General features: G+C 40.1%; 1 protein-coding gene across 1 annotated transcript in view; it reads right to left on the bottom strand.

Moving 5' to 3' along the window:
- Positions 1 to 1,176: 1,176 nt before the first annotated feature.
- Positions 1,177 to 27,347, bottom strand: part of LOC126412733 (alkylated DNA repair protein alkB homolog 8) — a 41,153-nt gene continuing 14,982 nt past the window's right edge. The window contains exons 4-9 of the mRNA XM_050082464.1: positions 14,721 to 14,924; positions 14,463 to 14,622; positions 13,807 to 14,044; positions 13,202 to 13,357; positions 12,785 to 12,934; positions 1,177 to 2,165 (exon numbers count right to left, since the gene is read on the bottom strand). Coding sequence (XP_049938421.1) covers positions 1,500 to 2,165; positions 12,785 to 12,934; positions 13,202 to 13,357; positions 13,807 to 14,044; positions 14,463 to 14,622; positions 14,721 to 14,924 — 1,574 coding nt within the window. The 3' untranslated portion in view covers positions 1,177 to 1,499. The remainder of the gene's footprint in view (positions 2,166 to 12,784; positions 12,935 to 13,201; positions 13,358 to 13,806; positions 14,045 to 14,462; positions 14,623 to 14,720; positions 14,925 to 27,347) is intronic.

Below are 27,347 nucleotides of genomic sequence, written 5' to 3'. Positions count from 1 at the left end.
AGTTGACATCATACCAATTATACTATCAACTACAGGAGTCATACCACACAATATCCACCAGTACATCAATGCAATACAGCTACATCCAAACATATATATATATATATATATACAACTACAGAAATCCGTAATTATTGATACATGTTCAATTACCCGAAAGTTCCTAAATGCAATATAACACATACCGTACAGTTAAAAGGAAGTGACGCTTGATCAAGGTCCGCGTCACTCCATTTTTAACCGGACTTAAGTCTGAGAAAGTGAAGGAAATAATAATAATAATAAATCAGAATTTCCTTCGAGCAAGCCGGGTAGGAATTTTGAGAACAATACGCCAAAATGATTTTTGTCCTGGTTTGTCTCTCCCCAACATACCACGCTACTCCTCTCCTCCTGAGCTCTTCATTAACCTAGTCTCCCCACCTCTTCCTAGGCTGCTCCATGGGTCTTTTTCTTGGTAACCTCCATCTCCAAATACTGATGCGGAGTTCAAGTTGGGTGCACCTGCTTCACATGACCTAACCACTTCAATCTCACAGCACTCCTACTTTCTCTGGTCAAGGTCTCCTTACATATCCAGTCCTGATTCTGTCTCTCATGGGTTTTTTTTTTTAGAGCTGACTTTCATTTCACATGCTCATATTTGACTCTCTTCTCTCTTATTTATGACAAGATTATACATCATGATTGGCAGGAGATTGGTTTTATATACAGTCTGTTTAGCTGTAAGGATTCCCTTGTTCCAGATTAGGTTTCATACTTTCTGGAAGAATCTGGATTCTTTTCTTACTCTGTTCAAAACTTCTAGTTTGGCACTTTCACCATTTGATATGAGACTACACAGGTAGAGGTGTGTGTGTGTGTGTGTGTGTGTGTGTGTGTGTGTGTGTGTGTGTGTGTGTGTGTGTGTGCGTGCGTCCGGGCGTGCACGCGTGTATGTGTCCTAGTCATCTTCATTGCCACTGTCTTGCTCTTACTCACAGTCAAGAAGTTATTCTCATAATTTACAATGTCGATAGCTTACCATTATAGTCATTACTGATTGTTGGTATACTATACAGAAGCATAGTAGTTTCTGCCTGTCTTCCTTTTAATATATAGCTTAACTCACTCCGCAACTCCTTAATGACAGAATATGACTGGTGGAATATGATAATGGGAAAAGGAAACACTGTCTGTTTGGCTCCAATTTTTATTTTTCAATACCTAGTTTTCAACTTGTCAAGTAATCTGCAGGTGATGAGTGACTGCTCCAACTGGAAAAAAATGGCATGAGACAGCAAGAGATGTTACTTGACAATGGCACACAGCCAACCACAGGCACTGGAAAATGATATCAAAATTTGTTTTATACTTAACCAATTTTTGCATTCATATATCAATATAACTTCATGAAAAAATCAGAGCCTTCATATGAAAGTGGATCCAACAGTTTCCTTATGTTCTAACAATGAACCCTTCAGTTGTAAAATTACAACAGTGTGATCTGCTATAGAGAGTCAGATCTTTTCAAATATTATGCACCAGTTTCCTTGATCATAATAGTTACGGATAACACGAATGCCCTCCACGCATGCACACATTTTTTCTAGTTCTCCTTCCTCAAATACATGGTAGTACCTATACAACACTGGTACAGTTTGTGCTTGACTACTCTGAGACTGCTTTAGCTTCCATGGCACAAAAACATCTGAGTGTTTGAACTGAGTTCGATTCACGTGAACTGGTAATTCTGGCAACTGACATGTTTCTGTAGTTTTCGAAATTTCTGACAAGTTCAGAATTTTGCTCGAGCCATTTTCAGTGTTATTAACAGAAAGCTCAGAGGTGCAGCTATCTTGTGAAAGTTTGTTAAAATCTCTATCAGCTACAAGATTATAACAACTTGATTCACTTTTGGAATGACCTTTGCAATCACAAGGGTCAAAATCAGGACTTCTATGATGATCTCCAACACCTACTAACTCAGGTTCCGTATCACTGGCACCACTCATTATCATACTTGTTTCACTGCTCTTACATTTATTTTTCTTTTTACTAGTAAATTTCAGATAATTTGATTTTACTCTTCCACATTCTTGATTTTTTGCCCAGACATACACCAATGCTCGTCCACCTGGTTTTAGTATTCTTGCCATTTCTTCCAAAGCTTTTAATCTGCGTTCCTGTGAACAAAAACAATGTGCATTATAGTACAGAGAGAGAGAGAGATAGGGGGGGGGGGAGAGATAATATTCAATGAATTATGTTTGAAATATGGGACAGTGCACCTTAGTTAATAACAAAGTGATTGGCAGTTAGGCACAGAATAGGATAATGTTATCAGTTCCGCATTATCTGAATGTGGCTGTGGCAGCAACAGTTGTGCAATTCAGAACTGAACCCTTTGTATGCTCTCTGTTAATTGCAATACTAAGTTATCTTATTTTTATTTCTGCTCACCTCTGTTGCTATCTCCAGATATTCTGTTTGCATTAAAAAATGGAAGGAAAGGGAGAAGGGGCAGAATTCCAACACAGAAAGGGGAGGTACTTTTTGACATGGAATGAATGACATCTGTCAACATGTAGGCACTGTTGGTGATTGGTGCATTTGATATGAACATTTATTGTGCCATCTGAGAGGTGGAAATCAATATCTAGGAAGGCAGTTCTTCAACTTGATGAGGCCAACTCAACATGGATTTGAGAGTAGCTGTTGTGATTCTACAGCAAAGTGAAGACACTGTTCTTGACATAGGTCCATATCTTATGATGTCACCTGATGAATCTTACGCCAGGCAGGGGGCTTTATGTGTTGCGTAGATAAGAACAATTCTTCTTGCTAGCTCATAAACAAAGGCAGCATAATATGAAGCCGTGTGGATACCCATGACAGGTCCACAGATTTGTTTGAGATTTAGCCTCTGTAAAAGATATAACTGTAGTTCAGAATGTGATGCCTCTAAAGAATTAAAAGAGGTGGTGGGTTTGGGTATGAAAGGCAGAACTGTGTGGCACCAAGGCCATGGGCACGTGGATTTTGGTGTACAGGGATGCAGCATCCAATGTGACAAGGAGTCTGGTGGTAAAGACACAAATCATGCTCTGGCTGGAGAAAATGAGTAGTATCTTTGATGTACGAAGGGAGACATAGGATAACTGGTTGAAAGTGCTATTAAATAAACACATGCTTTCTGTAGAAACTTTGTAACCAGACTGAATGGGACAACTAGTGGAATTGAGTTTGCAGAGCTTGGAAAGCAGGGAAAGGATAAGTGTCGTCTAGATATATATTTCACAAGCCACTGTACAATGTATGATAGAAGGTATATTGTACCAATACTGTCAGTTTTCTTTTGCATTCGCTTCATGTATTAAGCAAGGGAAAAATGAATGCTTCTTTGTCTCTGCGTGTACCTGCTCCCTCTTATCTCATTCTCATGATACCAACACAAAATATATGTGGTGTAAGCACAATGATTGCACAATTGCTTCTGATACAGTTTTGGTAAGTTTACCCAAGAGAGTTTTGTGGAAACTTTCTTCAAAGGATTCCATCTGTTTCCTGAGCATTTCTGTTATTCTGACCTGTTCTGCTCCTAGCAGCATACCTCCGAATTCATTCAATTTCTGTTCACACATCTACTTGATAAGTACGTCAAACACTGGAGCTCTACTTACAGTTCATAGCACCACTCTTGTACGTGATTGCATTTACAAATGCAATGCAATTTCCCAACAAGTCTATGTCTTCCTATTAGCAATCTCACATGATCATCCCATTCGTGTGTATCTCCCAACCAGGAGTTTGGGCTACTGCTCTTAGAAAATCTGATTATACTTTATGCAAGGGTCGTGGTTTATATCAGTCATTTGAACTTGCAACAGCAGCGCAAGAAGCCACTGATAGTGATTTGTTAACTGCACCATATGCACCCGATGTTGAGTTAGATAGGGCAAAAGTCCATTCTCGACACCATCATCATTTGTAGTTTCCATGGCAGTCCCACCACACATATGTGGACACAAACTTGGCTAGACAACATATAGTTATAAATTCCTCCTCCAATTCTGGCAGTATTGGTTGCATTAATTGTGGTGACAGTTCGTAAAGCACAGCATTGGTAAAGCAATTCTAGACCAACTCTTTCGTTAGTTGTAGCTGATGCAATTCTCCTCAGCAAACTGCTAAGTGTCTTGTTTGCAACAAATGTGGGCAAGTAGCCCAACGGTTTTGTCAGGGCACAGTACCACACTGAACAGGTGCCACCAGTCAGTACAACAAATCCACCTGAAATGATGATCAACCCATGAATGTGGATTTTTAAGAGCTTCCCAAATACTTTGTATCCCTAATTAATGTCGAAGTACTGACATATCAGCTCATCATCTTTGAAGGCGAATAATCCTCATTTAGTAATGTACAGTAATCATCCTACTGCTTTAATAAGGTTAACAGCTTATGTCAACTATTAACATTTATGTACATCAGTAATGCTTTTTGCAGTATCTTCACCACCAGCAACTAAGATTTTTGGTCTAGACACCTTTACTAGCTTTGATTTTCAAATACAGGATTAACTTATCATATCTAATAGCATTTTATCGACGAATTTAATAATTTACGTAAGAAATAATCTGACTTATTTTATTATAACTGGGGCTGCACCCAAAACTTTGCAGCGCTTTAATCTTGAAAACTCCTTGCTTTTACTCAGGTAATCCTTCCATGCGTTTGCTATGATGGAAAGCAGAACTTCATCGTCTGGACAATTACATTTAGAGGCATCAGGTGTTACAACATCAATTGCATGAATCAATGGGTGATGCTCACATTGGTAATTAAAAAGCCATGTGGTACAATACAGATTTGTAACAATTTTAAAGTATATATCAATGCTGAATCTGACGTTAATAGTTGTCATACTCTGCATCCAGAAAGGTATTGGCTAAGTTAACAGGAGGCTCATTCATTTCAAAGATAAATTTAGCTGATGCAATTACCCTTAAATGCTGAATCAGAACTTTACATGGTAAGCAATACAGTTTTCAGGCTATATCAATGTAGTAGATTATATCAACTAATGTTTATACCAGTTCTTGACAGAACATGGCAACATATTAAATACAACATACCTTCCTTATGTTCCACAAGATATTATTTATGTGTTCACAAACCAGCTCTCAGTTTTTTTAGGCCACTGTCAGTTGACAACTGGATGTTGCAGCCACAGAGAAAATTATGTCAGACTACACAGGTATTACTGATCCGGAGATAGAAAGTATATAACATAATGAGATATGGTGTTTGCGAAGAAGATTATTACATTTTTATTCCCAGAGATCACTACATTTAGCAACATATTGGAAATAAAGTTGAATTTAGTGGTGTTAACCTAACAAATGCATAAGAAACATCTGGAAATATTTGAAATAAACAAACATATGACACAGAATGCCGGCTTAGTTCTAAATGACCAAAGAAATTTCTTTTTCTGCCTCTGTAAACTTAAGTTTCAGTTATGCAAATTAGATTACAATAATAAATTCAACTTCAGTACTCATCTGTTATTGAATGTAATGTTTTCTGTGTTTTATTAAATCTAACAACTTCTGCATGTAAAAAACTAATACTTTTCTATACAAACACTGTAGCTATATCAGAAATATCTGTGCAGTTGTCCAAAATTTCTATAGCTGCGACACTCAGTTGTCATCTAATGGTGGCCTAAGAACACAAAAGCCAGTTCATGATCAATTAAATAATATTTTGAAGAAGAGTACAAAAGTGTTTCCCTATTTAATATTTATAACAGGTGACCAGTTGCTATTGTGAGTGCTCTCAAAACATTTTAAAAATACTTTGAGTATGAAACTTCTGGCAGATTGAAACCATGGGCTGGATTAGGACTCCAACCTGCAATCTTTGCTTCTCGTGGGGCAAATGGTCTGCCAACTGAACTATCGAGACTCAACTCAAAATCTGCCCTTATTTTTTCTTTTGCCAGTACTGGTATCTTACTTTCCACACTTCACAGAAGTTTTCCTGGATACCTCTTGAGACTGCACTCCTAAAAGAATGAATATTGTGGTGAAATGGCTAAGCTACGGCATGGAGGATTGTAAAGCTATGAAGGGAGAAGGTCAGTTGTGCCTGGATAGCTCAGTTGGTAGGGCATTTATCTGTGAAAGGAAAAAGTTCCAGGTTTGGGTTCCAGTTCATCATACATATTTAATTTGCAAGGAAGTTTCTGGTGAGTGAACACCCTGCTGCAGAGTGAAAATTCACTCTGGCTGGCTGTACTATGTCCTTTCTTCAGGGGATGCTGCTTCCATATAGACAGCAGTCACAGAAGCTCTTCAGGACTCCGCATCATTAATATGACAAATAGATGCACAAGAGATGATAAGAAGGTTTCTGACATCTGTTAATGTTAAATTCAGATGGCTAGAAGAAGCAGCATTTAATGTGTATCCAATTCAGGAGGAAGTGACATCACTAAACACGAAGAGGTTTGTCACTCATTTGCACCACTCTCTACAAGCCAGATCAATATGGAGGAATGTAATCTGATTCCACAGATTTATGTCACACTCGTGAAACAACATCCTGCATTATCAAGAATACAGATAGAACCGGGTCCTTCGTCAATTTAATAGCAGTGCCGAAAAATTGACCTATGGAGAACTAAGAGCGACACATTGATATCTTTCCCTGGTGAATACCTAAGGATTTTGTGCACTGCTGTAACGAAAGAATAAGAGAGTTTAACACATATTATGCTGCAAGATGTCAAACAACAGGACAATGCTAGGCATGCTAGGCAAATGCAGAAGACTACAAGGCGAAGCTTAGCACATTGAGCTCATTCTCCAACATAAACAATCATTCCCTGTTGTCATACAGATGTTCTAGCCACTAATATAAAAAACTAAACAAGGTAGCCATTTTTGGAGGTGAGCCTGCAGGAGATGACAATCCTCAACAGACAACAGTTTCCAAGATGTTGAGAAATCCCATCATCGTCATCATCACCATCACCATCACCATCACCATCACCATCATCGACCAACCTATCCAGCCACTAGTCAATTCCAGATCATCAACTTCTATGATATCAGATGCACATCATTCGCAGATGAAGAAGGTATGTTCTAGATTCAAAAATCACTGTGTTGAAGGTTGCAAGTCAAAAATAAGCCCAACTAACAGCAACCTGTATTGTAAGAATAGGTGTTAATGGGAGAACACAGCCCTTCAAATTTGTTGTTTTACCAGAATACAAATATACAGTTATCGCTGAGTGGGAATTGACCCAGAAATTACAGGCTTTCATCGAAAGTGGGGGACTGGAGTTCCAGATTGATGAAGAGACTCATACAAGTTCATACAACAACCACTGCTCTGGATAATGTTATAAATTGAATTGAACACACACTTATTTTGCCATTATCATCAGGGTGAAATCTAGTTAATAGTCTGGATTCTCAGACTGTGAAGCTCTAGTCAAGTACAAAAAAAGACCTCAGCTTCACAAAAGAAATCTGTATGCCAGTGACCATTAAAATCAAGAAATATGCACAAGGAGGATGCTGGGTCACCAATTGTAATGAGCAGCTGGAACTCATCTCTAAGGTTAAGTGCATAAGGATGGTTGAACCAGTCTAGGAATGTAAACTAAGAGTGCCACTGGTGGAAAATCAAACTTTGCTACCATTACAAACTGAACACTGGATGAATCTTCTATTCACATTTAACAGGTCCTGGCTTGACTGAAACATCAATGGTGAATGTTGGGCATTTTGCGACAATTTTTGTCTGGTGTGGTGACAAGACAGACTCAAAGTGAAACACAATATCAATGCCTATCAGTCAGTGCTCCTAGTGGGTTCGTCATCTGAATGATGGCTAATTCACTAAGAACTGGAGACGATTGCTACAAGACAACATAATTTACCTGTCAGAAAGTCATTGGTCTTTCTATGTAGTCCTCAAGAAGGAGAATGATAACAGGTGGCATTTCTGCATTAATTACTAGTGGCTGAAAAAAGTCACTTGTTTCACAACATCTGAGTCTCTGTTTAGAGTCCCTTAGGGAATTATTCGTGAGGCACAACTTTAAAGAAATGATAGCATGACACCTTTGACATGATCAACTGACAGCACATTAAGGAAGTATTTATTTCCTGTCTGCTTTCTATCTCTGATCAGTGATTTCTTTTTTATGTTATGTATACAGGATGGTCCATTCATTGCGATCAGGACAAATATCTCACGAAATAAGCGTCAAACGAAAAAACTACAAAGAACGAAACTTGTCTAGCATGAAGAGGGAAACCAGATGGTGCTGCCATAGGTCAAACGGATATCAACTGCGTTTTTTTGTTTTGTTTTTTTTTGTTTTTTTTAATAGGAACTCCCATTTTGTATTACATATTCATGTAGTACGTAAAGAAATATGAATGTTTTATTTGGACCACTTTTTTCGCTTTGTGATAGATGGCACTGTAATAGTCATAAAGATATGACTCAATTTTAGGAGAACAGTTGGTAACAGGTAGGCTTTTTAAATTAAAATACAGAACGTAGGTAAATTTGAACATTTTATTTCGGTTGTTCCAATGTGATATATGTACCTTTGAGAACTTATAATTTATGAGAACACATGCTGTTACAGCTTGATTAATGCAATAAAAGCTCAAAATGATGTCCGTCGACTACAATGCATTTGGCAATAAGTATAACGACATTCCTCTCAACAGCGAATAGTTCGCCTTCCGTAATGTTCACACATGCATTGACAATGCACTGACGCATTTTGTCAGGCATTGTCGGTGGATCACAATAGCAAATATCCTTCAACTTTCCCCACAGAAAGAAATCCGGGGACATCAGATCCGGTGAATGTGCGGGCCATGGTATGGTGCTTCAATAACCAATCCACCTATCATGAAATATGCTATTCAATACCGCTTCAACCGCACGCGAACTATGTGCCAGACAGCCATCATGTTGGAAGTACATCGCCATTCTGTCATGCAGTGAAACATCTTGTAGTACATTATGTAGAACATTATGTAGGAAATCGGCACACATTGCACCATTTAGATTGCCATCAATAAAATGGGAGCTAATTATCCTTCCTCCCATAACGCCGCACCATACATTAACCCACCAAGGTTGCTGATGTACAACTTGTCACAGTCATTGTGGTTTTTCCGTTGACCAATAGTGCATATTATGCTGGTTTATGTTACCGCTGTCGATGAATGATGCTTCGTCGCTAAATAGAACGCGTGCAAAAAATCTGTCATCATCCCGTAATTTCTCTTGTGCCCAGTGGCAGAACTGTACACAACATTCAAAGTCGTCACCATGCAATTCCTGCTGCATAGAAATATGGTACAGGTGCAATCGATGTTGATGTAACATTCTCAACACCGACGTTTTTGAGATTCCCGAGTCTCGCGCAATTTGTCTGCTACTGATGTGTGGATTAGCCGCGATAGCAGCTAAAACACCTACTTGGGCATCATCATTTGTTGCAGGTCATGGTTGACGTTTCACATGTGGCTGAACACTTCCTGTTTCCTTAAATAATGTAACTATCCGGCGAACAGTCTGGACACTTGGATAATTTCGTCCAGAATACCGAGCAGCAAACATAGCACACTCCTGTTGGGCATTTTGATCACAATAGCCATACATCAACACAATATCGACCTTTTCTGCAATTGGTAAACGGTCCATTTTAACACGGGTAACTATCATGAAGCAAATACCATCTGCACTGGTGGAATGTTACGTGATACCACGTACTTATACGTTTGTGACTATTACAGTGCCATCTATCACAAAACGAAAAAAGTGGCCCAACTAAAACATTCATATTTCTTTACATACTACATGAATATGTAATAAAAAATGGGGGTTCCTACTTAAAAAAAAAACGCAGTTGATATCCGTTTGACCTATGGCAGCGCCATCTAGCAGGCCAACCATAGTGCCATCTGGTTTCCCCCCTTCAAGTTAGACGAGTTTCATTCTTTGTAGTTTTTTTGTTCGATGCTTATTTCATGAGATATTTGGCCTGGTCACCATCAATGGACCACCCTGTATATATGCAGACTGAAGCGCCAAATGAAAATTTGTACCAGGGCTGGGATTTGAATCTGGATCTCCTGCTCACTAGGGAGATGCGATAAGCACTATGCCACCCTGGCACAGTAGCTTTCCAAAATTGCACGGACTACCCTAGCATGCCTCCCTCTTCGATCCAAATTCCCATTTATGCTTCAGTCCACTCATATTTAACAGGTTTGTAGTCAGAGACCTGGGTTCAAATCCAAGCCTTGGTACAAATTTTTATTCAGAACTTCAGTCTGCATACATACATCATAAATGTTTGAGACTTGAAAAGGTCTCTAGAACCATACAGTGTCATTTTTCTTTATTATGAGGGGGTGCATTCTACCTATTTGCGATGGAACAGCAGTATTTGGTGCATCCTATCTGCATTCACATGAGAATATCAATTACTTTCAAGTCACTATAGATGTGCCAGTTTTACTCCGATAGTATATATTTTCAAGAAATAATGACACATTTTTATACCTCTCCTTTGTATACCTATGCATCTGGCACTCGCTTATATCTGTTGCCATTGTGTAGCAATAATACTGCCTCAAAAATTCTTAGATGAATCAATGAACTATCACCATGCTTCACCACTGTGTTTTACCCCAAGTCATGACGTAAGACACTGAACGTCTGTGCCACTCATTGCAAATAAGTGTCTCATGTCTGTGCCAAAACTGGGAGTAGTTGTACCAGGTACAAGTAAATGACACTCATTATGATGTAAACCAAGTAGTTCTGCTTGGCCTTTTATTAATGTTAGACACTTTAGTACAACTTGGGAAGTTCCACATCATTTATCTAATGGATATCTTTAACAGTTTGGTAGACAGAATATGAGTTGTAGGAAGGAAATTAAAGAGCACTACTTACTTACATTTTTCATCAACTGTGCATTTTGCAAGGCTGAACAAACAAAGAGACCATATGGAACTGGTGTAGAAACAGAGAGAATGTCTGGGTACTTTAAACATGCACAGGTTTGGTACGAGAATCTGGTGACGTATGTGACAGAATCGACAGCGTATGTCTGGACTCGTGCCATATCATACGGATTCCAAATGCCACACATTGTTATCCTTCACGTTCTTTAAACAATCGCAAAAGATGCATACAAATGTCAAACAGAGGAACTGTGGTGCCCACTGCTTGTCAGTAAACACCTTTGAATCAAAGTATGGTTCATATGCTTTCATCATGAATGGTGTAAAAGTCTTCTGACAGGATTTGTCTGTTACATAACTGCATACATATCAAAACACAACCAAAAACAATGAATAAAATTCCAATGGACAATGTTGCACAAAAAATATTATTTTTTTTCATTATAGTCGAAACCTGACAAAGAGCAAATCAGTTTCCATATTTAAAATCAGCACGACAAACTTTCATTAGAAATAATTTATGATTTATGGTGGAAATAAGCAAAAATAATGTCAAATATCAGAAGCTTTTGACATATCATACTTCTGTAGTGTTCTGGGACTTACTCATTTATGAAACATTTTAATTTGCAAGAATATTCAATTTACACAGAAATAGGAGAACTCTCTGCCGAGGCAGGCACTTCAGTTCTGTATATACTGTACATATATGTGTGTGCAACATACATGCTTTCAGTGTGGAGTTTTATGTCTTTTTCATGACCCTGCACTTGTAACTGGTACTTGATTCTGCAAACCATGTGACAATAGACTGTCAGGGAACCTATGGAGATCAAAACAATTCTAATCACCACAGACACCATGCTGGCAGATCAATTCCTATTTCAGAGGTTGGCACCAGATATTTGATTACTACTACCCACTGACAGCAGACAGGCTACACAGACACCGCCCCCCCCTCGCCCATCCAGCGCTGGCAGCACTGCTACTGGAGAGTAGTATAACAGGCCACTGCAAGTTATCATTGGTCCCTTCAGTTATGTGTACTACTACTATGGATACTCCGCCTCTCTATTGATACTACAGTGTTAATACAGACTTGGATTATTCCAGACTGTACACCGGTCTTGCCTGCACTTGTGTTCCACTGCACCCCATTGAAATTAAGTAAACAATTCTTGTCTAAATACTGTTGTGTATTCCTTTCCCTGTTTTCTGCCTTGGAAGCCACAAATCACTACAGGATACAACAGCTGCCACCTGTGGTAGTCCCTTACCCAACAGAAGAACAACTCACTGGGCCTTGCTCGACTGTCAGCTATCACTGGGCCATTGGCAGGGCACCCGCCTCGCCTGTCCAGCCCGTCCATTTCCCATTTCACTGGTCCCACAGTCCCCCCCCCCCCCCACCCCCCACCCCCACTGCCGTTCCTATGGGCAAGTTAAGCAGGGACAGATATCCCACCACTTTAGCAATATGGAAACAAAGTGTGGCAGCAAATGCGTCACCTGGAGATTGCAAATAAAAAAAGGCACCCCATTTTAGCCAACCAACTATGATGGCCCCTTTCCATCTGACATTGTAATAATGAGCATTTCACAATGTGTTGCACTACTTTCCATTACTTACACCTACTTTCAGCTGAGAATGTACGGACTTTGACGTGTTAAAATTTCATGATTCCTTAAATAAATTTTTAAAACATATTCTTATATGAACTATCATTGTTATGGAAACTGTAACACGTAGACAGCCACTGAAAATGTGAGTAATAAGTTACCTGTGTGGAAAGGTGATGAATCACAGCAATGCTAATGCATCCATCAGCAATGTCTGAACGCAATGGAATCCTAAGGCAGCTGCAATTGAAGACTTCAAATCCCTTTTCTTGACATACTCTCGTCAAGCTGATGCTCTGGTCACAACCAACCTAAAATTATTTAACAGTAGTGTGTTACAGATAAAGGTCTCATATTGCCATAGATATGAAATTTTAAAACAAAAATAATGTAATTCACTTTCAGAGCAAGATTTGTTTCTTTACTTTATAAACTCATAGGTGCCATTAAACTAGATAATACGGTCTGGCCCATTTCCAGCCACAGTATTTCATCTGCTTTCCAGATAAGTAAATATCCAGTCAGCAACACAACAATGTATCATATGGTTGATAACACACTAGAACACAGGTACCTACCTTGAATACATCTGAATTATGTGCAAGGTACTTTCCATTACCACATCCTACATCAACAAGGATGGCACCACGAGGTAGAGATGTTAGGAATGCAACGACATTAGGCCAAGGCTTATGGCGTGTTTCACTGAAGTGGTTAGCTATCTTTTCATAGACCTGAACATAGAAACCTTTGACAGCTTTGCTATTTCATCAATGTTTGTCTGAAAATATCATATTTAATTAATAACTAAATTAATAATGATAATTAAAAAAAAAAAAAAAAAAAAAAAAAAAAAAAAAAAAACAGAACTTCAAGATGTTTGTCAAAATATTAGAAACATCATAGGAATTAAGATTAATTTGGCACAACACCTGCCCTATCTTATAAATGCTATTCACAGAAGATGGGGCGAGCGCAACTTCTGAATTATTTCTGATAGATTTTGCACTGCTGAGTTCATTGTTAATGGTGGAAGAGAAAAGCTGTATTAATTTGTTGCTCAAAACAGACCTCAAATGGTTGAAAATATGCCATCACCATAGAGAGGAAATCGTGGATGACAGCATAAACTATGACATTTTCTGCTACCAAACATTTAACTGGATGATGATAGAGTAATCACCTGATGCACATGTAACTCTTCTAGTTGTGATGCCAGTTCTTCATTTCCTTGCTGTTGCAAGTTGTTGGTCTTTTGAAAAGAGTCACAAAAGTTACGAAAAGAGCATTTGCAGTCTCCTTTTAGGATTTTACGAAATGTTAAAGATGTTCGAGTCCCGCGTTTCATCACTGTAAGGCCCCCGTCTTTAGAGTGAATTATATCTGTCTTCCTTGGAGTAATACCATGTTTCCATGCATATCTATAACAAGACCAAAATAGGAAACTATATATCAGTTGGAAGTACAAGACTGAATTTAATATATATGTATCAGGATAGAAACTTATTCATCTGGTATGAGAGGTGCAGAACAGAGGATATGATAAACCTCTTATCTTTTGAATAAAGATCCTTCAACTCCCCCCCCCCCCCCACCTCTCTCTCTCTCTCTCTCTCTCTCTCTCTCTCTCTCTCTCTCTCACACACACACACACACACACACACACACACACACACACACACACACAAGTTCATCATCCTTTTTGCATGGTACTCAGGTGCTCAGTGCCTCTTGTGTTATGTGAGCAGGAACCTATCCTTATATTCAAATATAAATTTATGTTATTTTACTGCCTTCTGAATAAATATAATGAGAAGAACACCAAATGCCATGCAGTACCTTGCCTCACCAGACATTATGAGTAAAGACCTCTGAGGTAAAAGTACACTGGTGCTGCGGCCATCAACATGTTCGAACTCCATCACAACAGTAGAACCCAATGAAAGGGACAGAATGTGCTCTTCAAAGGCACTGTGCGTATCAATATGAGGTGGAATACCTGTTGCACAGTAAAATAAATCACAAGTTTCATTACTAAATAAAGAACAAGTTTAGCTTAGTACGGAAACTTTAAAGAATGTTGAAAATATACATTACCTTGACCAGGAGCATACTGGTTCACCGTAAGCTGGTCTGGGAAAGAAATATCTTTCTTATAACCCCTCTCTTTCAATCGAGAGGTTATAAAGTCACATTCCCTGGGAATTTCTCTTGATAATGGATCATCCTTGTCCACATTATTGATATCGTATCTAAATTTAAAACCGTAATGTGTAACTTTCCGATGCTTCAGAGATTGAGCTAAAACAAGAAGAGCATTTGCAAAAAATCTAGACAAAAATATAGCAAACTTCATGAAAGCACATAAATCTTAAGGCCAGGTAGCAGTGTGATGCCAAATTCAGGGAGTAAAATTTGTTTCATTAAAAGATTTCTAAGGCTAAAATTCAAAATTTTTGTTTTTTCTGAAATTAAGCTTTGCTGAACCAGTGCACAAGGACATAAACAAAATTTATGTCACTTATTGGGACCCATTTGAGGTTTGGCTAGGATTGAAAGCAAGATACACTAAAAATATCAGATTTCAGTGTTCAATGTCCTCTCGCTAACTCTTATCCAAATTGTTATCTTCCAACCTAGCAAAGTTTGGGGTATGCTACAGAGTAGTCTGTCATCACAACCTACATTGTGAGAACTAAGAGATATGGAAAAGAGATACTGGCTACGTTCTGTCCTCTTTCTGTAGGTGTACCTATGATGTAGTTCGAATCATCATCACTACATTACATGATGAAGCTGACAGAAGTTTTGGTCAGTTCAGTTCATCCAAATTTTCTCTATTTCAAGAAATAATATTCCGTCACAACACCCAATAAGTTAGTTGTAGAACATTAAAGAGATCTTCATCTTCTGTTTCACCTCTGTAATCTAATGAAACTATGACTGGAGAACAAATGTACTAGTGGGCTGATGTTCCTTCAAAGTTTCCAGTGAGTCTGGTGGTCGCTAGAAGGGTCAAATTATAGGTTTGCATCTGTCCTTATGCCAAGTCTTGCCCAAAAAAGTCACAAGTAGCTCCAGTTTCCCCACTGGTGGACATGAGTTTCTGATCTTCTGCGAAGAATACAATATTTCAATTTCCCATTAATCTCCTCCTCCTCTTTCCTGGCATTTATCCTGTATCTGCACAGAGTCAACATTGGGTTGGAAATGTCAGCTGTATATGGTGGCCAGATGCCCTTCTTGTCATCACCACTTTCCCGTCCCAGGTAGGAATTTGTGTGACCAAACTGTCTGCATTTACTGTTTTCTCTTGTGGAAGTGTGTGAACGTTTTCCAAATGTTTGCAGACCGTATAACTGAGGCCATATGTGCGTTCCCTGCCTGGTATTAACTTAGTCACGGGCCAGCAAGCCTACCCAAATCCAAGAAGTGGCATGCTAACACACGCAGCCATCTGGGTCGGTCTTCTATTTCTCATTATTGTTGAATGAACTACCTACTTTTTAGGAGTACTTCAAACTCTGGAACTTTGTTGCAAATACTCTGGCAGTTCATCATTACGTTTTTAATAGTCTCATATGTGAGGGGCATCACAAAAACACTTTGGAATCTCTTACGGGTATCATTATCAAGGTTGTACAAACAGAGATTAAAACAACAACAACAACAATAATAATAATAATAACAATAAACCTTTGTGTGCACCCCATGCATACATTCAGGGGGACCCCAGTATTCAAACCTATGGCCCAAGTCAAGAAAGTTGCAGTATAGTTCCTCACATAATCTTCAAAGTCTCTGGCTTAACTCTTCCATTCAACTAATAACCAGAGGGGATACAATCAGTTCTGGTTGGAATGTTGCAGATTGTGAACTTCGCTGAAATCTCATGAGAGCAGGACTGTTCTCCTCAATCTCCTCTGCCAGGAACCGGAATGACCTCAGTATGTCTCAGAGCTTGAAGTAAAATAATTGATGGTTCTTGCGGTAGTTCTGTTCCAAACAATTCATTTACGATCTGCCACCCTGACGCTGTTCATAATAAATGTTAACATATTCAGTCTTGACTGTTGCCTCGTACTTTCTTGTTGCAGAGGATCTGCTATGCAGTTCCACTATTTCTGGCCGTGTGACTTCATTTCAGTTTGCACAGGATCGAGGGCTGTAAGAGAGTACACAACTACTCCAACTCTCTATGAAATAATGTAACCACTCTTAACAAACTCTTCTATATAATGCTTCTTTCATAAACACATACAGTTGCTGATATACAGACCGCTATGATTCTACTCTCCTGTAGCTAGGCTTCTAGCAGAGGCTCTCGTTCATACATGTTACAACAGAATAGGCACTAAGCTGCAAATTCAAACCGTAAGTAGGCCTCCACATCAGGTGGATACGAGCAATCGCTGCCTCCCCTTAATGATGTTCACAGTTCACTTCTCTTTCCAAGAATCTGCACAAACACCAGAAATGGCACACACAGATGACCGTCCTACACTTACAAATTACTTAGAATATCTTTTTAACATTCACAAACGTCTTTCATTGGCCTAAGAGATAATAGTGGAACATGTTATTCTTAAGAATCTCACGGTACACTACAAGCTGGAGACCCTGGCAACAGCTATCACTTGTTCCAATTTTCTCCTCAATCATCACCTGCCCGCAGCTCACTGTTCTCATAGCAACTGCATCAACAGCTTCTGCAATATGTTGATGAGGCCATCTGGCACACAAATGCACAGCACACGAGGTGATCCTTCTCATCGCCTGCCACCACTTCCCTATGGGGTACCACTATTCACTGTACATTTGATTTACTGATGACTAACACACCCTACCATTCTGTAGTTGCATACCCCTGACACGAGCCACAGCAGGCTTCCCTACAAGTGAAACACATCACCCTGGATCAGTTTTAATTTCAGTTCGAGTCGCACCTCTACCTGTCAGTACGGGTGACGAGTGTAGATCCTCGAGTTCTTCCTGGCTCCTGCCTCCCTTGTACAGAACTCTTATACCTACCATTGTTTTGCCAGTCTCATTGTTGAGCAGTGATAGGAGATGTATTTTAGTGGAGAGGCTACAGTGTCCACAAAAGATACAGTAGTAGGTATACCTGTGGCGTGACTTGTATGTGACCCTTGGGAAGTGCAGCCAGCTCATATCTGCAGTAGCTTCCAACCACTAAATAACAGTCACAGTGATTTCAGAAGAAGAAAAGAGAATGGAAAAGAAAACAGACTGAAGAATTGGAGACAATTGGAAAAACTCACTACAGGCCATTAAAATTGCTACACCAAGAAGAAATGCAGATGATAAACGGGTATTCATTGGACAAATATATTATACTAGAACTGACATGTGATTACATTTTCATGCAATTTGGGCGCATAGATCCCGAGAAATCAGTACCCAGAACAACCACCGCTGGCTGTAATAACGGCCTTGATACGCCTGGGCATTGAGCCAAACAGAGCTTGGATGGTGTGTACAGGTGCAGCTGGCCATGCAACTTCAACACGATACCACAGTTCATCAAGAGTACTGACTGGTGTATTGTGACGAGCCAGTTGCTTGGCCACCATTGACCAGACGTTTTCAGTTGGTGAGAGACCTGGAGAATGTGCTCGCCAGGGCAGCAGTCGAACATTTTCCATAGCCAGAAAGGCCCATACAAGACCTTCAACATGCGGTCATTATCCTGCTGATATGGAGGGTTTCACAGGGATCTAATGTACACTGTTCAAAGTGCCGTCAATGCGAACAGATAAAGTCTCAGGTGACGTGTAACCAATGGCACCCCATACCATCACGCCAGGTGATACGCCAGTATGGTGACGACGAATACACGCTTCCAATGTGCGTACACTGCGATGTCGCCAAACACGGATGTGACCATCATGATGCTGTAAACAGAAGCTGGATTCATCTGAAAAAATGACGTTTTGCCATTCGTGCACCCAGGTTCGTCGTTGAGTACACCATTGCAGGCGCTCCTGTCTGTGACGCAGCGTCAAGGGTAACCACAGCCATGGACTCCGAGCTGATAGTCCATGCTGCTGAAAACGTCATCAAACTGTTCGTGCAGATGGTTGTTGTCTTGTAAACGTCACCATCTGTTGACGCAGGGATCGAGATGTGGCTGCACGATCCGTTACAGCCATGCGGATAAGATGCCTGCCATCGCGACTGCTAGTGATACGAGGCCGTTGGGATCCAGCACTGCGTTCCGTATTACCCTCCTGAACCCACCGATTCCGTATTCTGATAACAGTCATTGGATCTCGACCAACGCGAGCAGCAATGTCGCGATACGATAAACCGCAATAGCGATAGGCTACAATCCGACCTTTATCAAAGTCGTTAACGTGATAGTACACATTTCTCCTCCTTACACGAGGCATCACAACAACGTTTTACCCGGCAACGCCGGTCAACTGCTGTTTGTGTATGAGAAATCGGTTGGAAACTTTTCTCATGCCAGCATGATGTAGGTGTCGCCACCGGCGCCAACCTTGCGTGAATGCTCTGAAAAGCTAATCATTTGCATATCACAACATCTTCTTCCTGTCAGTTAAATTTCGTGTCTGTAGCACATCATCTTCGTGGTGTAGCAATTTTAATGGCCAGTAGTGTACGTAAAAGTAAAAATGGCAAATTACTAACTCGTGACCAAGAGATATTGGAACACTGGGTAGAGTATTTTAGTGAACTGTTGGATGCTCGAGAGCCTCCTGTAGAAGAGATCCTAATGAACCCAGAAGGAGATAATGAGGCCATAGTCCCTCATCTCTCTCAAGGAAGAGTATGCAAAGAAATTGCCCAACTAAAGGACAATAAAGCACTAGGAATTGATAATATACCATCAAAACTATTCAAAGCTGGTGGAGTTGAGATAAATCACAGGGTATACAAGATTTTGTGGCTCACATGGAAAAAGGAAGAGTTGCCAGAAAAATGGCATGTAGGGGTAGTGTGCCTGATACACAAGACAGTAGATATATTTTAATGCGGCAACTACAGAGGCCACAGCAACTAGCAGAAAAGACCAACGAATTTAATACTGGTGTGCACCAAGTTTCACTGATTTCAAATCTGCATATGACACAATAAAGCAGGTTAAACTTTATAAGGCAAAGTGGGAATTTCAGATGCCTGGGAAATTGGTGACTACCCCCAGCATGCTGTCAAGTGCAGTCTAGGCTATCACATGAACTGGATGAGCTTTCCCAGCTACTCTTCAATTTGGCACTCGAAATTGTGGTGTGTGAATCAGGTATCCAGACAAGTACTATAAGTCTGTACAATTTTTGGTACATGCAGATAATTTAGACCTATTGAGTAGAACATTTAAGAGATCTGCAAAGTGCATTCTCAGCTCTAAAACTGAGTGCAGAGAAGATGGACTTGAAAATTGATGAAGGAAAGACCAAGCATATGTATAGCGGTACAAATCAACCCTTACACCCTACAGTAATCCTTGATGGAAAGATTTTTGAGTGAGTGGAATGTTTCACTTATCTGGACGTAAACAGAAGTAAATGGAAGCACTTTCATTGAAATTATGGCCCATGTAAGTGCTTCTAATCGATGTTATTTTTTAATTCTGCGACATTTTAAATCCATACTTCTATCATAAGAGACTAAGTGCCAACTATAAAATGCTGATACGCCCAATATTTACATTGTTTGTTGTGGTCTTCAGTCCGAAGACTGGATTGATGCAGCTCTCCATGCTACTCTGTCCTGTGCAAGCCTCTTCATCTCTAAATAACTACTGCAATCTACATCTTTCTGAATCTACTTACTGTATTCATCTCTTGGTCTCCCTCTACCATTTTTACCAACCCACACTTCCCTCTAATACCAAACTTGTGGTCCTTTGTCTTAGAAATGTGTCCTATCAACTGATCCACCCTTTTCGTCAAGTTTAGCAACAAAATCTTTGTCTATCCAATTCTATTCAGTACTTCCTCATTAGTTACATAATCTACCCATCTAATCTTCAGCATTCTTCTGTGGCAGCACATCTTGAAAGCTTCTATTCTCTTTTTATTTAAACTGTTTATCGTCCATGCTTCACTTTCATACATGGCTACACTCCAGACAAATAACTCCAGAAAACGATTCCTGACACTTAAATTTATATTTGATGTTAACAAATTTCTTCAGAAATGATTTTCTTGCCATTGCCATTCTACATTTTATATACTTCAGCCATCGGCAGTTATTTTGCTGCCCGAATAGCAGAACTCATCTATTACTTTAAGTGTCTTATTTCCTAATCTAATTCCTTTAGCACCAACTGATTTAATTTGACTTCATTCCATTAGCCTCATTTTGATTTTGTTGATGTTCAGCATATATCCTCTTTTCAAGACACTGTCCATTCCATTCAACTGCTCTTTGAAGTCCTTTGCTGCCTCTGACAGAATTACAATGTCATTGGCAAATCTCAAAGTTTTTATTTCTTTCCCCTGAACTTTCAATTCCTACCCCAAACTTTTCTTTGGTTTCCTTTACTGCTTGTTCAATGTACAATGAACAACATTGGGGATTGCCTTCTCAACGACTGCTTCCCTATCATGGCTCTCAACTGTCAGAACTGCTGTCTGCTTCCTGAACAAGTTGTAAATAGCGTTTTGCTCCCTGTATTTTACCCCTGCTACCTTCAGAATTTCAAACAGACAATTCCAGTCAACATCGTCAAAAGCTTTCTCTAAGTCGACAAATGCTCTAAATGTAGGTTTGCCTTTCCTTAATCTATCTTGAAAGATAAGTCTTAAGGTTAGTATTGCGTCGTGTGTTCCTACATTTCTCCGGAACTGAAACTGATCTGCCTCAAGGTCTGCTTCTACCAGTTTTTCCATTCTTCTACAAAGAATTTTTGTTAGCATCTTGCAACCATGGCTTATTAAACTGACTGTTTGGTAATTTTCATACTTGTCAGCAAATGTTTTCTTTGGGGTTGGAATTACTACATTCTTCTTGAAGTCCGAGGGTATTTCACCTGTCTCATACATGTTGCACACCAGATGGAAGTGTTTTGCCATGGCTCTCCAAAGTCTATCAGTAGTTCTGATGGAATATTGCCTACTCCTGCAGCCTTGTTTCAACTTAAAGTCTTTCAGTGCTTTGTCAAATTCTTCAAGCAGTATCATATCTCCCATCTCATCATCATCGATGTCCACTTCCCTTTCTATAATACTGCTTTCAAGCTCATCTCCCTTTAATGACCCTCCTTCCATCTTTCAACTTTCCCTTCTTTGCTTAGGACTGGTGTATCATGTGCACTCTTGATATTCATACAGCTGCTTCTCCTTTTCCCAAAGACCTCTTTAATTTGCCTGTAGGCAGTATCTATTTTTTCCCCAGTCAAATATCCTTCTAAATCTTTACACTTGTCCTCTAGCCATTCCTGCTTAGCAATTCTGCACTTCATGTCAATCTGATTTTTTAAATGTTTGTATTCCCCCTTTCACCTGCCTCATTTGCTGCATTTTTAAATTTTCTCTTTTCATCCATTAAATTCAATAACTCTTGTGTTATCCAATGAGTACCACTATGCCTTGTCTTTTTACCTATCTCATCCTCTGCTGCCTTCACTATTTCATCTCTTAAAGCTACCCATCATCTTCTACTGTATTCTTTTCCCCTGTTCTAGTAAATCATTGTATAATGCTCCCTCTGAAGCTCTCCGCAATCTCTGGTTCTTTTAACTTATCCAGGCCCCACCTTCTTAATTTCCCACCTTTTTCCAATTTCTTCAGTTCTCATCTGCAGTTCATAACCAATAAATTGTGATCAGAGTACACATCTGCTCTCGGAAATGTCTTACAATTTACAGTCTGGTTCCTAAATCCCTGTCTAACCATTACATAATCACTCTGAAACATACCAGTGCCTCCAGGTCTCTTCCACGTATACAGCCTTCTTCAATGGTTCTCAAACCAGGTGTTAGCGATGATTAAATTATGTTCTGTGCAACATTCTACCAAGCAGCTTCCTCTTTCATTTCTTTCCCCCAGTCCATATTCACCAACTATTTTTCCACCTCTTCCTTTTACTACTAACAAATTCCAGTCCCCTCATCACGATTAAACTTTTGGCTCCCTTAACTGTCAGGATGATTTATTTTATCTTATCAAACATTTCTTCAAAATCCTCATCATCTGCAGAGTTAGTTGGCGTGTAAACCTACACTACTGTGATAGGTGTGGGCTTTGTCTCTATCTTGGCTACAATAATGCGTTCACTATTCTGTTCATAGTAGCTTATCCGCATTCATATTTTCTTATTCATTATTAAACCTACCCCTGCGTTACCCCTATTTGATTTTGTACTTATAACCCTGTATTCACCTGACCAGAAGTCCTGTTCCTCCCGCAACTGAACTTCACTAATTCCCACTTTATCTAACTTCAATCTATCCATATACCCTTTTAAATTTTCTAACCTATCTGTCCAATTAAGGGATCTTACATTTCATGCTCTGATAGGTACAATACCAGTTCTGTTTCTCTTGATGACAACATCCCCCTCAGTAGTCCCTACCCAGAGGTCAGACTAGGAATACGTAACCACAAGGACACCATCATCACTTAACCACACAGTAGACCTGCATGTCCTCGGGAAAAGTTATGGCTGTAGTTTCCCCTTGCTGTGGTGGTGGTGGCTCTGTGTGTGTGTGTGTGTGTGTGTGTGTGGGGGGGGGGGGGGGGGGGGGGGGAGAAAAAAAAGAAAGCAAGGATTACAACTGACTGATTCCCTGCAACTATTCGGAAGTTCAAGATACGAACTATTATTTTGTTGAGGTTATTCTCACTAACAGACTTTTTTAACAAACTTGTAAACAGTGGAATTTTGCTATTAATGCAGGCAATATACACTATGTTGAAGGAGAAAAACTAAATAGAATGTGTATGAGTTATATTTACATCAGGACCATGAACTATCAACACTTCCTTAGAACAAAGAGGTCAAAAGTATAAAATGGTGAACTATTGTATTAATTACAGAAGTAAATACTGCAGTTATAGGGAAAAAAAAATTCCAAACAGGATATCACTGCCAAGTTTCCGGAATACATAACCACCAATTCACTGCTAAATTCATTGTATACGAAACTGAAACCTTCCAAGGATTTTCAAAATCCTGTTTAAGCTTATTAAATACAGCAAAGTTTATTAACATTCTACACCTTTATTCTTCTTTTTTACATATTTATTTCTCATCATAGCCAGTATGATGATGAACATGTTTCTCTCAATGAGAGACCTATTTGTTGGCACCATGACTGTAGAATGTTCGACTTTGTTGGGAGAGACACAACCTCATCTCTGCTTTCACTGTCCCTCCCCATCAAAGTGAAGTCCTTGAAGATGTTCTTTCAGTTTTGGAAACAGGTGAAAATCGGATAGGGCCAGTGGGGACTGTATAGAGGATGATCTATGACAGTAAAACCAAGATGTCGGATTGTTGCTGATGCTGTAGTGCTCGTGCAGGGTACGGCATTGTCATGCTGAAGGACAGGGTGCTCCATGTGTGGATGAGCTCTCTGAATTCAAAACTCAATTAGAGCATGCTGGTTCTTACATGTTACATTACACACCGCCATGTTACATGCTACAGTATGTGATGAAAAGTATCTGGACACCCCCAAAAACATACGGTTTCCATATTAGGTGCATTGTGTTGCCACTTACTGCCAGTACTCCATATCAGCAACCTCAGTAGTCATTAGACATCATGAGAGAGGGGAATGGGGCTCTCTGCGGAACTCATGGACTTTGAACAAGGTCAGATAATTGGGTGTCACTTGTGTCATACGTCTGTACGCGAGATTTCCACACTCCTAAACGTCCGTAGATCCACTGTTATCGCTGTGACACTGAAGTGAAAACATAAAGGGACACATACAGCACAAAAGCATAAAGGCCAACCTCGTCTGCTGACTGACACAGACTGCCGACAGTAGAAGAGGGTCATAATGTGTAACAGGCAGACATCTATCAAGACCATCACACAGGAATTCCAAACTGGATCAGAGTCCACTGCAAATACTATGACAATTAGGCGCGAGGTGAGAAAACTTGGATTTCATGGTCGAGTGGCTGCTCATAAGCCACATCTCATGCCGGTAAATGCCAAACAATGCCTCACTTGGTGTAAGGAGTGTAAACATTTGACGATTGAGCAGTGGAAAAACATTGTGTGGAGTGACAAATCACAGTACACAATGTGGCAATCTAATGACATTGTGTGGGTATAATGAATGCTTGGTGAACGTCATCTGCCAGCGTGTGTAATGCCAACAGTAAAATTCAGAGGTGGCGGTGTTATGGTGTGGTCATGTTTTTCATGGAGGGGGCTTGCACCCCTTGTTGTTTTGCGTGGCGCTGTGACAGCACAGGCCAACATTGACGTTTTAAGCACCTTCTTGCTTCCCACTGTTGAAGAGCAATTTGGGGATGGCGACTGCATCTTTCAACACAATCGAGCACCTGTTCATAATATATGGCCTGTGGCAGAGTGGTTACATGCCAATAACATCCCTGTAATGGACTGACCTGCACAGAGTACTGACCTGAATCTTATAAAACACCTTTGGGATGTTTTGTTATGTAGGCTTCATGCCAGGCCTCACCAACTGACATCGATCTCTCTCCTCAGTGCAGCACTCCATGAGAAATGGACTGCCATTCTCCAAGAAACCTTCCAGCACCTGATTGAATGTTACTTCTACATAATAGGTGTTTAACAAAGCATGGGGCATAGATAGAGAGATGCTGAATGATATGCATGTGGCTGTCAAAAGAACAATGAGTGGACTTTGTGTATTCTCCTTAAGCTGGCATCCCACAGTAGAGCAGATGTACGAAATCAAGATGTCCATGGAAGTAATGTTTTCTATACTGTAAAGTTTGAGATCCAGGAAGTTCTTGCACATAGCGAGATTATCTTCAGAGCTGTAAATTTGTGTTTATTTAAAAAGTAATATTTGCTGAAAGGAACATCATGTACAAAGTCTGCTTCTCCTGCTGAACAATGGTCATGTACTTGCTATTTCAGCTGCAGAAAGTTACACCCATGATGAATTACGCAAACGCAAATCTAAGCTCGCACAGTTATTTAAAGAGAAACAGTGCATTGTGGCACCCTGGCAACAAGACCAGAATAATCTGTGTTGGAAATCAATGTACAGTTCCAGTTCCAAAATGCTGTAGAAAAAGAATAACTTGTTAGTATGACGTCACATTTGAACTGCACATTACTGACACAGGGGAAAATGTCATGGAACAAAAAATATTTAACAAAAGTTTGGCCAAGAGATGGCACTGTAAGCATCAGAATGTGAACATTGCACATGGCTGTTGCTCAGTTTGTGTTCGAGATGCCAAATATGACTGTTCCCATGAAGGATGGCATGCTGCTGGTAAAGCTCTTTTACAAGAACAGTGAATGTGCACTAGTAACCCTGCAGAACATCTGGTCACTCATGGGTAAGAAAAAAAGTCATTGGTCTGATGTTTGTTAAGGGTCTGGAGAAAACGATTACAACATTCGAAAAGATAGGTCTTTTTGAAGTGCAGTGTGGCAGAGGGAGGAATGCAGTTGATCCAACATCTACCGAAGGTGTGGACACAGCACTGCAAGAGGTGTCGAGTGGTGATGTGCAAATATGCAATGCACAGGGAATTGCCCAAACAGTGGACATTTGTGCTAGCAAGGTGCATAAAATCCTATGAAACATCCTGCATTGCTATCTATACAGAATCACCCATGTTCATGATTTCCATCCCACTGACCTGTCAGTAAGAGAAAAGTTCACTCTGGAATTTCTTGTTTGCATGGACGTGGGCAACAAATAGCCATGGGACATTCTGTGGCCAGAGGAAGTCCATTTGCATCTCCAAGGACATGTCGAACTGCAGAACGCAAAATCTGCATGTACATCGACAGGTACTTCACTCTGTAAAGGTCGCTCTGAGTGGGTTTTAAGGGCGCAAAACTGCTATGGCCATTAGCGCCCAGCCCGTGACTTAGGAAACAGAAAAAACCGAAATTGAAAACCAGCAGCAATGGGAACAAAGTCATAAAATTGGAGAAACTAAAAGCAGAAGGAAGGCTTAAAAATCCACTACAGAAAGTGGTTGGTAGTCCCCAAAAAAAAGCTTAAAATGACTGACGTCATTTCACTGCCACTAATAAACTGGAGAACGCGGTTGGCTGAGCGCGTGTCATCTGCTAAAATCGACGATAGATCAGGCGATAGCTGTAGACGGGAGCGTAACGGATTAAAATAGGGGCACTCAATTAAAAGGTGTCTTACCGTCCACAGCTGAGAGCAGTGGGGACAGAGTGGGGGAGGATCGCCGCTTAAATGATGTCGATGGCTAAAAAGACAGTGCCCTATCCGGAGTCTAGTTAAAATTACCTCCTCCCGACGACGCATTCGGGAGGAAGAGGTCCAAGCACAAGGAAGAGCTTTCACGTCCCGCAATTTATTATGGGGAAGTGTTGACCAATGCGCGTGCCATAAATGAACAACACGACGACATAAAACGCTCCGTAGATCGGCAAAAGGAACCGATTGAATAGCTGGCCGAAGAAAAGAGACTGCAGCCTTGGCTGCAATATCGGCCACCTCATTTCCACAGATACCAACGTGTCCCGGGAGCCAGAGGAACGCCACCGAGACTCCCCCCAGGTGGA

Source organism: Schistocerca serialis, chromosome 7 (assembly GCF_023864345.2).
Source record: "Schistocerca serialis cubense isolate TAMUIC-IGC-003099 chromosome 7, iqSchSeri2.2, whole genome shotgun sequence".
Taxonomy (NCBI): Eukaryota; Metazoa; Arthropoda; class Insecta; order Orthoptera; family Acrididae; genus Schistocerca; species Schistocerca serialis.
The sequence above is the reverse complement of the archived record's forward strand: the minus strand, read 5'-3'. Positions and strand labels throughout refer to the sequence as shown.